The sequence below is a fragment of the Aedes albopictus genome, chromosome 2 (genome assembly GCF_035046485.1).
Source record: "Aedes albopictus strain Foshan chromosome 2, AalbF5, whole genome shotgun sequence".
NCBI lineage: Eukaryota > Metazoa > Arthropoda > Insecta > Diptera > Culicidae > Aedes > Aedes albopictus.
In genome coordinates this window covers 55,952,692-55,969,177 of record NC_085137.1, presented here as the reverse complement: position 1 = coordinate 55,969,177, position 16,486 = coordinate 55,952,692, and the positions used below count along the sequence as shown (strand labels likewise).

At 40.2% G+C, this 16,486-nt stretch overlaps 2 protein-coding genes across 2 annotated transcripts in view; both read right to left on the bottom strand.

The window, feature by feature from the left end:
* LOC115265573 (EGFR adapter protein) overlaps nucleotides 1-16,486 on the bottom strand; it is a 909,498-nt gene that overhangs the window by 846,593 nt on the left and 46,419 nt on the right. The window lies entirely within an intron of this gene.
* On the bottom strand, nucleotides 4,624-12,923 carry LOC134286042 (EGFR adapter protein-like). Its single transcript, XM_062847606.1, has 3 exons — nucleotides 12,804-12,923; nucleotides 6,152-6,691; nucleotides 4,624-5,470 (listed from the first exon to the last, which is right to left on the bottom strand). The coding sequence occupies exons 1-3, from the start codon at nucleotides 12,921-12,923 to the stop codon at nucleotides 5,279-5,281; spliced, it is 852 nt and encodes a 283-aa protein (XP_062703590.1). The 3' UTR covers nucleotides 4,624-5,278.

Below are 16,486 nucleotides of genomic sequence, written 5' to 3'. Positions count from 1 at the left end.
ACTGCGTTTCCGAGTATTCGGTAATCATTTATTGAGTGAAAGTGACTTCAGAAACCTGAATGTTCAGGATATTTTGTTGTTCTTAACCCACTGTGGTAAAGAGCTTTAGGCTCTCTTTCTCTTTATGCGTTATTACAGTGCCCTTTTCAAGGCACTGTTTGAACCCATTGTGGTACGCTTATGACACATTCCACGCACCTCTACGCCAAGGGTGTGAAATATCAAAGTGAATTTTTCGCCCCAAGCTTTCCAGCATATGAAAAAGGGTAAATTCAATCTAAGGAAAACCATTTGTTTTACTTAAAATTTGACTGATTACGTATTTAAATAGCTAGGTGAAGTAATAGAATTTTATGTAAGAAAAATGAAATTTTTCATTGATAATTTTCAAATATGCCTGCTGGCACGATTAAGTTCGAAAACATTATAACTATTTTTTAAAAATGTAGTATAACAACGTATATTTTATACACCCAAAGGACACTTTTCATAAAAATGGGTTTTGATTTCTTTTAAGCACTTTTTGCAATAGCCGCAATTTAATGGTGTCCCGTTACGAAAATAGTATATTTGTTGTAAAAGCGAATTTATTACAAACTTTAGAAAAATGATTTTCAGGATTCTCTTAGTACTCATGGAGACCTTTCATCCAACATATGGGTTACCTTGATCGACGCGTTATCTTAGGCGTTACAGTGAGTGCGTAGATTTGGTGTCCCGTTACGAAAATTTTAAAGACATTCATAAGTGGATGAATAAGTTTGGTTTGATCAAATATTTAACCAAAAATCTGTAACCATGATGAAATGATATTATAGGGTGTATATATTTTCTATCCTTCTTGGTGTAACGCCCCTACTGGAACAAAGCCCACTTCTCAGCTCTCCACGGAAACTACGTAAACAAAGGGCAGTTATTCTGGTGGATCAGTATAAAAAGTGATGTTTTATTAAGTTTTGTGATGACAGCATACTCTTTAAAAGCTATAACCTTTTTAACATGTCTTATGAATTACCACCAAGATGTATAAAAAGGTTTATAGAATTACACAGCGTTCAAAACTTGAAGATCCCGAAGTGATGGTTGGCATTCCTTCTTTACCCCATTCATCACCGTATACATAATTTACTTTTATGACGACAAACGTATTTTAAAGCTTATGTTCTTATTGAAAAAAAAAGTGTAAAATGCATCACGAAAATGGCGTAGCATTACTTTTTGTGATAACATAAATCAGTAACCTTTGATTGAAAGTCTAGCGACCTCCCTCTTGTCGTTTTGGTTGACAACTTTTTTCTTCTTCTCGAAATCCGGTTGTTAGTATCGTTACTGGTTGTTGTTAGGTAAATATCAACGGAAAGCCCCCATACTCCCACCCTCTCCAAAAAAAAACTTTGTTCTCTCTAACCTCGACCAAACGGCAAGTTCAACGGTTCCCCAAAACTAACATAGCATAAAAGAAAAATCCCCTTTAAAATGTAAAAGTTAATTCAACGAAAAAATTGGCTCCTTTATTCTCAAGGCGCATTAGCCTTCCAATAAAGGATTAAAGCAACATGCGACATATGCTTGAAAAGACTGTGTTGGAAGAATATACTATAGATATCATTGAACCTTCTTCGGATCATTATAATGTAGAATGTAGAACCGATAAGTTAGATACGTCGCACAACCATAGTTTTGGAGATACAATTAAACTTCACGTACCCGACCCCCGATAACTCATTTTCAAAATGCTGGCATTTCGTCAATTTTCATTCGTTTTTTTTAAGTCGCCCTCGATCGATCATAAATTGGTGCTTATTTATTACACTCAAATGGCCATGTAGTATCCGAAACCATTCCGGAGATATTCCGGATTGTACTGTGGTCAGGGGGTGGGGAAAGGATCTGTTTTCCCAAATGGCTAAAAGTGATTATTATTTCGTGTGCGTTGGGTTTGAGAGGCCACCGCGGAACCTGCTCCAGATGTTACGAAGCGGCCATATCAGTTGATACATACTTAAGTCATTTTTTTCTATCCCATTCTTTCGAAATGAAGATTGATACGTTGCTCGGCATGTTTTGGTTACAAACCAGAAATGTTCCCGATGACACCTCCGTGGAACCTGTGCTAAATGTTCCGAGGTGGCCATTTAGTTGATACATACTTCAGTCTATCCACAGCCAAACAGATGTAACACCTAGAACAATTTTCGTGAAAATCCAGTTCACACTACCATCACCTGGTGGAAATATATCACGAAACACTGCGTTGTGCAATATCGTCAACAGAAGGCGCTAAACGTGTTAAACGTCAAACGCAAATAAAAACGATGTGCCCGCCTTTGGTTGTGAAAGCGACAACTAAGAAGATATAAAATGATCGTTAAAAGCATGATCGATAGAAATTTCGCCAGTGTTACGTCTGTTTGTCTGTGGTCTATTGTTTCTGACTCAGTCATTCGAAATCATGAAGATTGATATGTCGCACGGCATGCTTAGGTTGAAAGCCAGAAGTGTCCCCAATGAGGCCCCGCGGAACCTGTCACGGGAGTCCGGATGGGCCAACTGACTCAAATCTGGTTATAGCAGTTGTGTTTCACTATTCGCAACAAAAATTTCGTTGAAAATCAACTAGATGACTTTAGCCGTAACGGGACACCATTTGCAAAACACTGTTTTCACGCGAGCGTAACGCTGCGCTCCCAAAACTAAATCAAGAATATTTCCAAAACTATACATTTCTCAGTAAAACTCACTTCGGCAATCTTGTTCACATCAATCCAAAGAAGAAATGTCTAGAAGACTCTATTATTCAAAACTTCATAACAGAGCTAATATACGCATTTCAGATTGAAAATTTTAAAAAGAAGATTTCTGCGATGGTGTCCCGTTACGAAATGTAACATGTTATATAAAGCAAATTGGAACCAAAGCCCCATAGAACAAGTATTACATCAGAAAGTACATCTAATAAGCTTGTTATAAAACCTGTTAAACCATATGATCATGACCATTATAATTGATTGCAGACGTCATTTGTTCACGAAAGTTAGTTCCTCGCGGTGTCCCGTTACGCTGGAATGTGTCTTAATGCGTTAGTACCCTCTTCCAGTGTATTTTTTTTCTATTTCCCTACCTGTCCTTAAAGGGCGAACACGATGAAATTGCCACACAGAAAATATTGTATAACTTTTGATTGCGTTCGTCAAAATAGCTGACCATGAATGCTATACTATGTGTAGCTTATACCATAAAATTTTCATTAAAATCGGTTTAGTATTGGCGCATATATTGTCGATATCATAAAATGAGGTTTTAGAAAATTTGTGCACCCATTTCAAAAAATTACTTAGGCTAAAACTTTTTTGTTACCTCATCAAAACGTTTAAAAATTTCACTCGATATTCTTGACATAGTATCAATAAGGTGCTAAAAATTCGATCGAAATCGGTTCAGTACTTTTTCTAGTAAATATCCAAGGCTCAAATCGCTCCAAGGTAAATTTTAGGTACTTTTTGACCATTTTTAGTTCCGCGTGCACTATTTTGACTGTAGAACTGGTAACACTGTCCCGATTTTTATAAAACTTTGACAGTGTAAAATTGTTGTGTTAAACTGTTTACAGTGAAAATTTCAGCCATTTTTGTTGAGTACTTTCAAAGTAAGAGCAGTTTGAATTTCATTATTCCAAAAACCACATCTGCTTATTGTGACATAGTGCGACATATATGGCTATAACTTTTTAAAGGTATGATCAAATTAAATGAAATTTTGACAAACTACATCTACATGCATACTTTACGTACATAAAAATTTTCATTGAAATCGGTTCAGTATTTTTGGCGCCAGCGTTGAAACGGCAAAAAAGTGATATTTTCCAAAATGTTTGTACAAGATTCTCAAGTGGCAATTTCCTTGTTTCAACGATATCTCCGCCAATACTCAACCGATTTTAATGAAAATTTTATGGTATTAGCTACACATGATATACTATGCATGGAAAAAAAATAGCTATTTTGACGAACGCAATCAAAAGTTATACAATATTTTCCGTGTGGCAATTTTATCGTGTTAGCCCTTTATCCCAATCCTTATCATTATTTCGTTTCTTTTCCCTCAGGTAGATGATGAAATCGGCTTTTATTATAGCGATGGCACGAATCTCTCAATTAAAGGATAACGTGCCTCTGGAGCCGGCCTTCTGATACCTGATAGATGATAAATGGGCTCGTGTTCATGTCGATGGCACAAACATTCCAAATGGAGGAAAATGTGCCTATGCCGTACCTGACACTGCTGAAACCCAACCTGTTACTCAGTTTAGTGTTCTATGAGCACTAAGTAGTATTTCCACCGCGCCAAACAAAATTGTTTGATCAAGTTTTTCATTTCACTACCTATTTATGTACTATCAACGTAGCGCAATCCGGAACGAATACCATTTCTTTCAATGCAATCAAATTCCCATTAACTAAATATCAGTTGCAATCTACATTCCGAAAACACAAGCACCAATATACTTACCATTTTCCATTCGTTGTCGAAATTGCATCTCGGAGTTCCACCCATCCCATGTACTGCGGAACCGAAAGATCCCCAAATGAAATAAGGCAAGAGTCGCCGTGTAGTGGGTTCAAAAGTCATTTATTTCCGATTTCTAGTTTCGATAACCCGCATACTGTGTGTGACCAACAGCGCAGGCACAGACCTATTACAACTGTGTCCCCTTTAGATAATGACTAACCAATTTCCTGTGTAAAGTGATTTTCCTCTCGGACGTGTGTACAACATACATGTATAACGCTATATCACAATATCAAACGGTTACAGTTCTATGTTCATTTTTTTCTCATTCACCAGTATAAGGTATTGATTTTTGATTGTGAACTTGTGCTGCGTTGTATGGGGAATGACGACATTCTGACAGCGACTTCCATCGCCCTGACAAGCTTTAGTTATCGGAAGTGGCACCCCGCGACAGCTACTCCATGTAAAATTAATTCAACACCACCGTTCGTGCCCGGGAAGGGACCATGTGTCCTCCAGCGCAGCGGGGTGCCGATAGCACAAGAAGGGCTATTTACAAACTCATCAAAAAGTTTACCTGTCGTCTGGTAAAACATTCACTTTTGGCTGCTACTTCCCATCGTTGTCATCACCATCATCATCGTCGTCATCGTAGCGACAGCGAGCTAAACTATCCTCCACGACTAACTCAGCGACGACGAAAGCTCGCTTCCTGCAGACGACGGCACGGCTGCATCTGATGGCTGGCGGTGGTGGTGACAAACTATCATAGGTCCAGATCGGAGAACAGCTTGGAGAACTCGTGCAGGGTGCTGTAGCTGTCGTAGTCGTCGACGCGTTTGCACTTGATTGGGATGTTTTGGGGCCGGGGCAGCGACAGCGGAACCGGAAGCATTTCCGGCATCACCGAGTGGTGCGTTATCAGCGCTCGCAGCGAGGAGAATTCCTTTGTGAAGCCCTGCAACAACGGAGGTATGGGAGAGAGATTCCATTACAACAAACGGTAAACCAACCAACAAGGTGTAGCAGCATGCTAAACAGAAATATGCGAAAATAATGACAGCCTGATTTATCGAGCGACAAAATGTTTCACATATTTTTCCGCTCATAGTCAAGGAGCTAAGGATGCATAGAATACAGAGTGGGATGAAACGAGTTTAAACTTTCTCAAACTAGTTGCTGTCAATTTTAGTTGTTTATGCAACGAGTTGCAAAAAGGTAGTTTGGAAAATAAGTCGAACATTTGTACAACAATGCTCGACGAGATTTTTGTTCATGCAAAGCAGAAATTTCGTACCATTACGCCACAAACAGGTACGAGTTGTTCCCAATAAATGATTGATAAATCCGAAAAATAAAACAAAAAAAACGAAAAGATGTGTAACAAAAAGTAATTGGAAAATTTAAACCGAAACTTGGTTTTACAGAAATTATTGAGTAAAAACATGGAAAAAATATCATATTTTGATTTCTTTTAATAATAATTATTATTACTTGAAAGGGAACGAGCTCACCAATAAATATTTAAAACCAACCATGTGTGAGGCCTATCCATGCAACACATTTTTACGCATAAGCTACAATTTTAAGTCCCCTACTGTGGAACGCAATAACAAACCAAGCAACTAAAATATCTCACCTTTATTTTGTAGCCTCGTTCCGTCTTCAGGATCAAATAGTGCACCACCTTCGGCCCTGGCGATGGGACCCTCAGCGATAGCGCGAAACAACCTTGCTTGGTCGTACTTCGCCGTACCAGAAATGCACCGGGCGCCTGTTGGGTGAGCACCTCTAACGAAATTTCCCGAGGCAGCCCCGCCTGGAACCAAGACGCACTGTCCAGGTCGTTGTCTTCGATGCTGTTGAGGCTGTCCGTCCGCTTGATGTTGGGCACGAACCGTTTCGGGCTCGAGTTGGCACTGTTAGTCTGGCGTATGAGAAGATTACGTCGGAATTCGAACTCCACGTCTGGGCGTAGCGGCGGCGCCGGATGGTGACCGATGAGTGAATGTTTGCACGAGTCACCGAATTTGCTCGAAACGATTTGATCCAGACTGTAAATTTCCTCGGACAGGATGTTGTTCAGCTTTTTCTGCGGCGACGTTGGTGATGATTTATGGCACATTAGCGGTAAGCTTTCCTCCGTCGAGCGGAGAAAGCCCTTGGCGAAGCGTTTGATCTAGTGTAATGAAAAGTAAACATATTTTTGAGTAATTAATGTTTAGTAAGGATGAACAAAAAATATAACTCTAGGAGTTCTTCGGCTGAACGGGCTCGTTTGGAAGTTAACCATCAATGTTAACTTCTTTTCCCGATCAGCCTAGATAGCTGTGTAGTGTCGGTAGCGGTTGTCTCAATTGGCTAAGAATAACACTACGGACCACCTGTTCCGGGGCAAAAAATCCATCAAACAGGGAACCCCAATCCAAGGTGTCAGGCGACCCGTGCTGATGGATGAATGGTTGAGGGGGTTTAAAATATGCTCGATCTTTAACGGAGCCCGTAACGTAGGTAGATCGCCTTTATGTGTTGCGTTACGGTTCAAGATCTACCAAACCGAACCCTAGTGACATCTGGTTTGTCAAGTTGGGGTAATGTATTTTGGTAGTAAGGATTCATGGTACAAAGTCCTTGTTACTGGTGACAGTTTCTAAAATTGCATTTATTCTACCTTGCTGATAGTTAAAGAATCGGACTTTGCCCATCCGAGACTACACTTGATGTTAGGAAAACAAACATGCTTTACGTATCTAACTGCGTACTAACCTATCAAGGACTGTTAAGTTCTGGTAATTCAAGGACTCACGTGCATTCTTATTGCAGAATACGTTCTCTAATTTGACAGAGTCTTGCAACTAGCCTAAAGTCCCGGGTTTTTCTTTGTTGTCCTGGGACTAAACTAGAAGCAAGACATGGATGGGGCTAGAGTTCCGATGCATGGATAAATATCAACGTTTTGTTTTTCTCAGAATACAAATAGATTGTGTTTGATTAGGGGCGCTCTTTCACTGGGATTTAAATCTCTATGATAACGGTACCTTTTCATCGCAATCGATTTCTTGCACCTCTGGGATAACAAAACAGGAACTGTACAGAAATCGATTCTTCATTGCCTCTCAATGACAATGGAGTAGTACGACATGCACTAAATACTAAGGATACGGGTAATGCCACAAAAGATCTAAATACTGGTCGCAGTGGCTCACCCGAACAAAAAAAAGGAGTTCCACTGGGAAATCCTTCAGTAGTTTCAGTAGATAACCCTACAGAAGTTCCAACGAATATTCCTCTAGGAGCTGGGACAGCCTGTTAAAGTTTCACTTGGATTTCTACAAAACTTCTACTGCTAATTTTTTATGAGTATCACTGAAAATATACCACAGCGCTCACGCTGTGTACCACAAGCGTGCATTTTCCATGGTGCGTGTACTCAATACACGACGCGACCGCTCCCGGGTTAAAAAACAATTGGGATATATACAAAAAATCTTACAAGAGGAGAGGCGGTGTCGAAATATAAGGGAAATTATCTTACGTAATAAATGGGCAGCTCCTAAGAGCTCCACTGACGATTTTTCCATGAATTTCTGGGCAAATATCAGCATGACCATGCAGAGAGTGACGTCTTCTATTCCCGGTAGGTCCAGGAATTTTTAGTAATGCAAATTTCCTTGCTTCCTCGGGTGTATAGTATCTTCGTGCTTGCCACACGATCAATGCTGAAAATTATATTACGACATACCTAGATTCAATCACGTCTCGCTATATAGGGTATGTGTTCCATAAGTAATCTCACGCTCCCATATTCATCCTATTCGGAAACAAGCGATTTCGGCACCGATTGATTCCGTTCTTTTTGTTTCCGTGCGTGCTCACTCCTAACAAAAAATACAAAAATAAGAAACAAAACAAACAACGCTTCAATCCTTTGTTTTTCGTAGGATGAAAATGGGAGCCACATGCTTGATAAGGGAACCAGTACCCTATATACAATTCATGCGTATTCAAATGTTCATATGCATCGCTAGAATAAGAAACGGTTGAAAAGCCGTTTCCCTTCCTTCCAACTTTCACAGCACAGTGTCAATCTATCAAACAACGCCTACAAGTTATGCAATCAAGCGAACTATGCGGCTTTAGTTTCATAGTAATAGACATACTAACATATCACCTTACGCCTGGCATCCACGAACCAATGTGTGAACCCTCTGCCATCCATATCCCACCAACACTCCGAAACCCGCATGAGTTTGTGCAGACGCATAGGTATGTTCAGTCTGATGTGGATACAAACAATTGCAATCATCACTTCCTTCCCCTTCCCCACATTTACCTGCAACCTGACGTGGCAGGCGCCATTGTCGCCTAAATACAGAAGATCACCAACATTCAAACACTGAAGATGCCGGCTAGTCGCCGACAGATAATCTCACTGCTGGTTCCTTGTGTGAGTGTAGCTGGTCTGGCGATACTGGAGTAGAATCAACGGGCGGTCAATGAAGCTCAAGCTTAAGATAACCACCGGGAATACACCTAGAAGTTTCACCAAAAATTTCTCAAGTAGTTTCAGCGGAAATCCCTCGGAAACTTTTACTGGAAAGTCTTACTGGAGATGCCTAAAGAATATCCAACGGGAATTTCTCTAGGACTTCCTCTAGAAATTCCTACAAAAATTCCAACAGAAATTCCACTAGGGAATGCCTGTAGAAGTTCTGAAACTTCCACTTATGTTCCAGAACTTCTGTTCCACTGAGACATCTGTAGGACTTCCACTAAGAATACGTTCAAGAGTTTCCGGAGATTCCAATGGGAATGCCCTTAGAAACTCCATCGGGATTATTCTAGGACTTCCACTGGTTTCTCCTCTACGGGTTTCGTAATAGAAATATTCCAAGAAGTTCCTAACGAAATCTGTAGAAATTCCACCGGGATTTTCTCTATGACTTCCACAGTGAATACTTCTAGGGGTTTTACTGGAAATGCCTCTAAAAGTCTAAACAGGAATCTCCCTCGATGTTCCACTGGGTGGGAATTCCGCTAGGATTTCCTCTGGGAGTTCCACTGGGAGTTCCATTGAAAGTTTCATTAAGGAATCGTCTAGGATTTCCACCGGAAATATCTCCAGGAAAATATCACCATCGCGAATTTTTCCTGGAGTTTCTGCGAAAGTTTGGAAATTCTTACAGAAGGTCTTTCGTGGTTTGTTCCAGAAAATTTTAACAAAAACCTCTCATATTAATTTGTTCCTGGATTTTTTCAAAAGTTTCTCTGAGAATCATTTTAAAAGTTCATTATGGCATTCTTCCAGAAGTTCCATTGAGTACTCATTAGCAAGTTCCTCCGGAAATTGGAGAAGAAATTCTTCTGGAATTTTTTTCTGGTATTTTCAGCTGTAATCCTTCTAAAGTTTCACTGAGCATTGTAACGAAATTTCATCCAAGAATTCTCTTGAAAAACCTGGAAAATTTACCGCAATTACTTGCACAAATTCGTCCGGAAAATCCTATGGAAACTCTTTTGGATATTTTTCGGGAAATTCTTTCGTGATTTTTTTTTTAAGTTTCTTCAAAACTCTTCAAGACCCTTTTTTGACCGTTGGGAAATTACGCTATCTAGACAAATATTTTCCTACTTTCCCGCACTCAAATATGGGTTTCTTTTGTTACCCGCCGGTAACAACTCTTTGAATTCTACTGGAAGTTGTGTAAACTATCCTGTTTTCAAGTTTTTTCAAAACTTTCTCCACAACTCATTTAAGAAATGGATCCGACCATTCTTCAAGAAGTTTTCAACGAAATTCTTCCGGGGATTCTGCTGATTTCTCTTGGGGATGATTCTGGGAGTTCTTGTGGAAGCTCCTAGAAAAGATGTTTCTAAAAATGTTTCTAGAATTCCTTCGGAAGTTTCTTGGGAAATCTCCCTGTATTTTTCTGGAATTTCATGTGGAGATTCCTGCTGATTTTTTTTTTTTGGGACATCCTCTGGGAATTCTTCAAGAAATTTCTCCAGGAAGGTGTTGATGGGGGAGAATCTGTACAACTCGGATTTGATGGCTACGCAGTCTTGATAAATCAAAATGAGTTGTTATCTAACCCGACGTTTCGATATTTTGGATGGTATCTTCTTCCAGGGAAAGATACGTTCTTCGTTTTTTGTTCTAAGTGATTTTGTCTAATTCTAACTGTCGGGTGGCAATAAATGTTGGTACATTACTTCGGTTTTTGTATCACTGGTTATTTTTTTAACCAGTATTACAAAAACCGGTACCAACATTTACACCATCAAACATTTAGAATTAGACAATCACAATGAAATAAAAGACGAAGAAGACACCATCCAAAGTGTTCCAAAAGTTCATTCAGGCTTTATTTTAGAATGTCCACGAAGGCTTCTTCTATATTCATTATTCTTCTTCAATGTGAAGAAATTCTCTAAGAGCCCTCAAGAAAATCCTGGGTGCATTGCAAGATTAATTATATACAAAACATATCTCCAACGAGAAATGCCGAGATTTATGAAATATACCCGAAAACTCTTTGAAGAAAAGAAAACTTTAAAGAAAAGAACTGTCTTGGCGAGTTTCCCAAAAAACTTATTTAAAAAGTAAAAAAATAATAATATAGAAATCCCCGGAAGGATAAAAAAAATCTGCATTTCAAAAGAAGTGTGGGTATCTTGCATGAGCATATTAGAAAATTTCAGAAAAAAAGTCCTCACAGGAGGAATCTGTCAAGAAAATTCACGAGATTTCCAAGTGGGATTCTTAGATGTATCGCAAGGGGAAATCAACAGGTACTTTTGCTAAACATAATAAACGTTTTCCCGGGAGAATCCTTCCCTTGTATACAAGGGAATTTTTTAAAACCTTTTGAATGCATTATTGACGAAACTCCAAAAAGTAATGTGTTTTTTAATATTTTTTTAGTTCGTGATTTTTTACCATTATGATAACTAGTTCTTCTCATGAAGGATACCCGCAATATATTCCCGAAGGTATTTCTGATATCGACCATAGATACTCCCACAAAAAGCTCTAAACATTAATCTGCATAACGCTCAGAATTTGCTAAGGCATACGAGAAGAATTCAAATTGTGTCTGAAGACGTAGACTGCAGACTTCTTAAAGGAGTCGTAGTGATAGTTTTTTTTTATTCTTCAATCACTTAACCTAATTTACAGCTCTATTGTCCACTAGGGCACTGCGTGTGCGATTCCAATTGGCGGCTGCATTTACAATTTGTACAGCGCCTAAGTGTATTCTATTCTTATTCCACTAATTCTTATTCAACTGGTACACCGAGAAAAATTTCTACTCAATGACTGAGTTGGCCTTACTCAGAAATCGAAAAATCCTTTGTTTTCTTACTCAGTTTCGGCTAAAAGTGGGACAACCCAATGGCAATGGGTTGTCCCACTTTTAACGGAAATTGAGTAAGAAAGCAAAGGATTTTTCAATTTCTGAGTAAGACCAACTCAGCCACTGAGTAGAAATTTTTCCCTGTGTATACTTTGCGCTGCTTTCACTTTTCTACCCTGTCCATGGTAGAATGATGAGCACGATGTTGCTGTGTGGCTCTTGTTCCTTTGCCAGTCCCATTGGGGGTCCATTATGAGTTGCCGTTAGTCGATATCCAAATTTCCGGGTCCGTTAGAGCATATGCTCAGAATAGGGTAAGGTGTCAGCCGCTATCGGGGGGAAGAGCAACTGACAAAAATTGCAAGTGCCGGGGCTGGGATCGATCCCATGACCATCCACTTATGAAGTGAACGTGTAACCACTACGCTACGGGCCCCGGCATTGTCGTAGTGATAGTGATGAAAGATAGCTTAGTTAGAAGATAAGTAACACTGAATACTGCAAGAAGTATACGAAGAAACTCCCAAGAGAACTCCCGGAACGACTCTTTAGTATAATACTTTGATATGACTTTCCCTAGAACAGAGAAAACCGTTGAAAGCAATTAAAATAAATTGGCGTTAGGAGCCTTGAAAAATTATCTGAAGAAACTATTAAAAACTTTCAAAGAAATTCTAATCGTTATCCCAAAAGTATTATCTGATGGCATTTTTTAGAAAAACTCCAGAAGAAATTCGCGGAGAAAGTTCTGAAAGAATTTACAGACGAACTCTTGAAGAAATTCTTGGAGGAATTTGTGTAGATACTTTCGAACCGATGAAATTCCTGAAGAAACACTTGAAGGAACTCCTGGTGGAACTCTTATATGAACTCCAGAAACAACAATTGAAAGAATTCCCATGGAAAGTCAGCGTTAATCTTGGTCCACTTTACCACTCCAAAGCTGCTAGTCAGCACGGGCACAACAACCGTGTTGATCGCCTTTACCTTGTTGCCAGGTGATAGCAAGCTCCACAGAAAGTAGTTGACACGAAGCAAGAACTTGTAATGCATATCCCATCTTGACCATTGTGTGGCGAATACCTCTAAGTTGCAGCAACAAAAGGTATTTGTACGCTTCGCCTTCAACAATCCTCCTGCTCGTTGCCGCGGAAACTGGCATCCACTACTTGACCCCGGTGAAGATGGATTGACCAACATTTGCCATTCCCAAACTTCCACGGGTCAATCGATGACAAATACCACCGGCTAAAAGTTGTGACTGAACTGGTAGTGCAGCCTAGGCACTGTTGCTTTTCTGACTTCAGCTAGATTGAGAAGCTATGTCCCGAGCGGCGTCTGTTCACCAGGGAAATGCAGCGTCTGTTCTGGCATGGAACAGTTGCTATACTTAAGGTGGCATATCCTATAGGAGACCTTAGGCCAACAACCTACTGTTCTCGAAACGCAAAAACCGTTACAGAAACCGAAAACAAAAATTTCGAACTGATTCGATGCAACGACTTTCAGCGCCAAGCAACGGATAAGAATTGGAACTTGGACTGCCTTACCACAGCCCAGCAGGGTTAACTGGCACAACTAGCAAATAAGGCATACCGTATAAAACTTGAAATTCTAGGACTAAGTGAAGTTGGCTGAACTTCGGAGAACACAGATTGGCATCGGGTCAAATTCTGCTATACTCTGATCTACGAGGTGAACACGCTACCCGTCACCATGGACTTGGTTTCCTGATCAGCGCTCACACACACGCTGTACTCATGAAGTATGAACCTATTATTGAGAGGATAATTGTGGCCAGATTCAGAACACTAGTGATCCATGGATACGCACCAACCGATGCTGCTGGAATGCAAGAAAATATGAGCTTTCACAGCTAGCTGAATACTGGCATGGATAAGAGGTGAATCAAGATCCTCATGAGCGACTACAACGCGAGGGTTGGTTCCGACAACTCGGACTATGATCACGTCATGTGATGCCATGGTCTCGGAGAAATGTGCGAAAACGAAGAACTGTTTGCAGTGTTTTGTGGCAACAATGATATGGTGATTGGGGGATCGCTCTTTCCCCATCGACCAGTGCACAAAGTGCTATGGCGCCGGGCCGGTTCAAAACACGTCAATTGGTAGACGCTGCGGTGAAAAGGACCTTCGTCAAGGAGCTGGAGAACCGTGCTGCGGATATTCCAGAAGGTGGAAGCATTGAAGATCAATGGAGCGCCATCAAGAACGCCTTCATCGCCACCAACGAGAATAATTGGGGTGAGCTACGCACCTGGAAAAAGCAGATGATACAGATGATACCTGGAGGAAGATAGAGGGGCGAAGGAACGCCAAAGCCGCGATAGAGTATGCGAAAACACGAGGAGCCAAAGCCGTAGCCTGTCAGCGCTATTCGGCGCTCGAGAAGGAAGTGAAATGTTCAATAAGACGAGATGAAAGAGCGTGAACGCACTCCCTAGCCGACGAAGGCGAGAAAGTCACTAACACCGGCACCAGTTATCACCTCTACGATGTATAGTTAAATTAAGATCAATTCTAAGATGCCCGCGACAGACACGTCTGGGCAGTTATTGACCAACCCGAAAGAGCAGCTGTGACGCTGGTTCGAGCACTTTGAAAACATTTAAAAATCCTTCGAAGATTCGTCCAGGAAATCCTCCAGAAGTTCCTCCAAGGATTCTTCCAGGGATTTCTTCAGAAATTCTTTCAGGAGGAGAACTTCTTGGAATACCTTCACGATTTTTTCAGGGATTCCCCCAGGTATTTCTCCAGGGATTTTTCCACAAATTCCTTCTCCAGGAATTCCTCCAGAAATTCCGCTGTGCACGGGCCTGCAGGAATTGATTCAGAGGTTTCTGCAGGTATATTCCCAGAGATTCCTTCCGGGAATGCTCCAGAAATTCCTGCAAGGGTTCTTCCAGGAAATCCTCCTGGAATTTCTCAAGGTATTTTTTCAAAAGTTTCTCCAGTAATTCCTCCCACAATTCCTCTGAAGATTTCTCCATTCCAGGGATTGCTCCAAGAAGTTTCTCCAGGAATTTCTTCAGGATTTGCTGTTGGGTATCATCCAGTGATGCTTCCAGCTCCAGGAATTACGTCAGGAATTTGTTCAGAAGTTTCTCCAGGCATTTCTCCAGGATACTCTATAGAGATTTTCCCAGGAATTGCTACAGGGATTCCTCCTGGAATTCCTTCAAAGATCTCTCCAAGAACACTGCCAAGTATTTTTATTATTTTCTTTGAAATTTCACTAGGAAGTCATCAAGAGATTTATTCTGAATTGTTTTCTATGGATTCCTTTCAGAATTCCTACAGAAATTTCTCCAAAACTTCCCTCAAGGAATCCTCCAGAAATTTATCTAGAACTTCTTCTAGGATTTACTCATGAGATCTCTTCAGATATTTCTCTAGGTCCCATAATTTATACAGGAACTCCTCCAGGTATACTTTCAGAAATTCTGCCAGGGATTCCTCCGGCGGGAATTCCTCCAGGGATTCTATAGGGCTTCCTCCAGGCATTCCTGTAGGAATTGCTCCAGAGATTTATCCAGGAAGTCTTCCAAGTGTTGCTGCGGGAATTCCTCAAATTATTTCCTTAGAAATTCCTCTCAGGTTCTCTTCCAAAATTCATTCAAGGGTTCCTTCGGAAATTTTAAAAATCCTTCAACTATCTTTTCAGAGATGTACCCAAAAACTTCTCCAGGTTTATCTGATGACTTATTTTATTAATTTTAAGAATTTCTGGAGGAATTCCTCCAGTGAATAGTATTGGAAGATGATTTAGAAAGGACTCATACAGGAACCAGGAAATTCTAGTCTTAAAAATCCCTAATCTTCCAGAAATTGCTCACCGCTACCAGCACCACCTTGAATCATGTAGATCAAGCGAGTTTTTTAACGTATTGTACAAAATACAACAGCGTGACTGCTGAAGGGTTAAATAATGCTTTTAGGATATTTCATCGTATTGCGTATAGATATAGAAGCTAGAAGACACAAATTTGCTAGGGGAACTATTTTAAAAAAATCAATAATTGAGTGAATTCTCTCTTGATATCTGTTTTGGGGTTATGGTTTTCAGTCTTGGAAGAAAAACTCAAAAACGGATTGTTAAGTTTTCATCCGAAGTTTCGGTCACTATATTGTGCCTTTCTCGAAGAATCTGTGGACAACAGTTCTCTTATGTTGTGTTTATGATTTTTATGTGTATGTTACTCACTAACTATGCTCCGTTTTATCGTAACATAGGCCAAATTTGTCCCAGACGAACGTATCTCTTGATATCGTCAACTAACTCTGTGTATCCTCCGGGAACTTAACAAATTGGTAGGCATGTAGATCTACATGAAGAGCCATGTAGGCCAGTTGAACATGGCGGATGTAATGATCAACTATACCTCCTATACATTTCAGAAGAAAACAGATTGAAGGCCAGAAAAATTTTCAGCATCCAGCTGTGACCAGAAAGTTTGAGAAAATTTCAGTCAGAAAGGTGCTAGACTGGGCCAGGATTGGAACACAAATACTTATGACATTGCCTCACTTCGTTAAAACGCCACATGTAATTAGAAAACATCTTGTCAAAAAAAAGTATTTCATATTACTAATCTT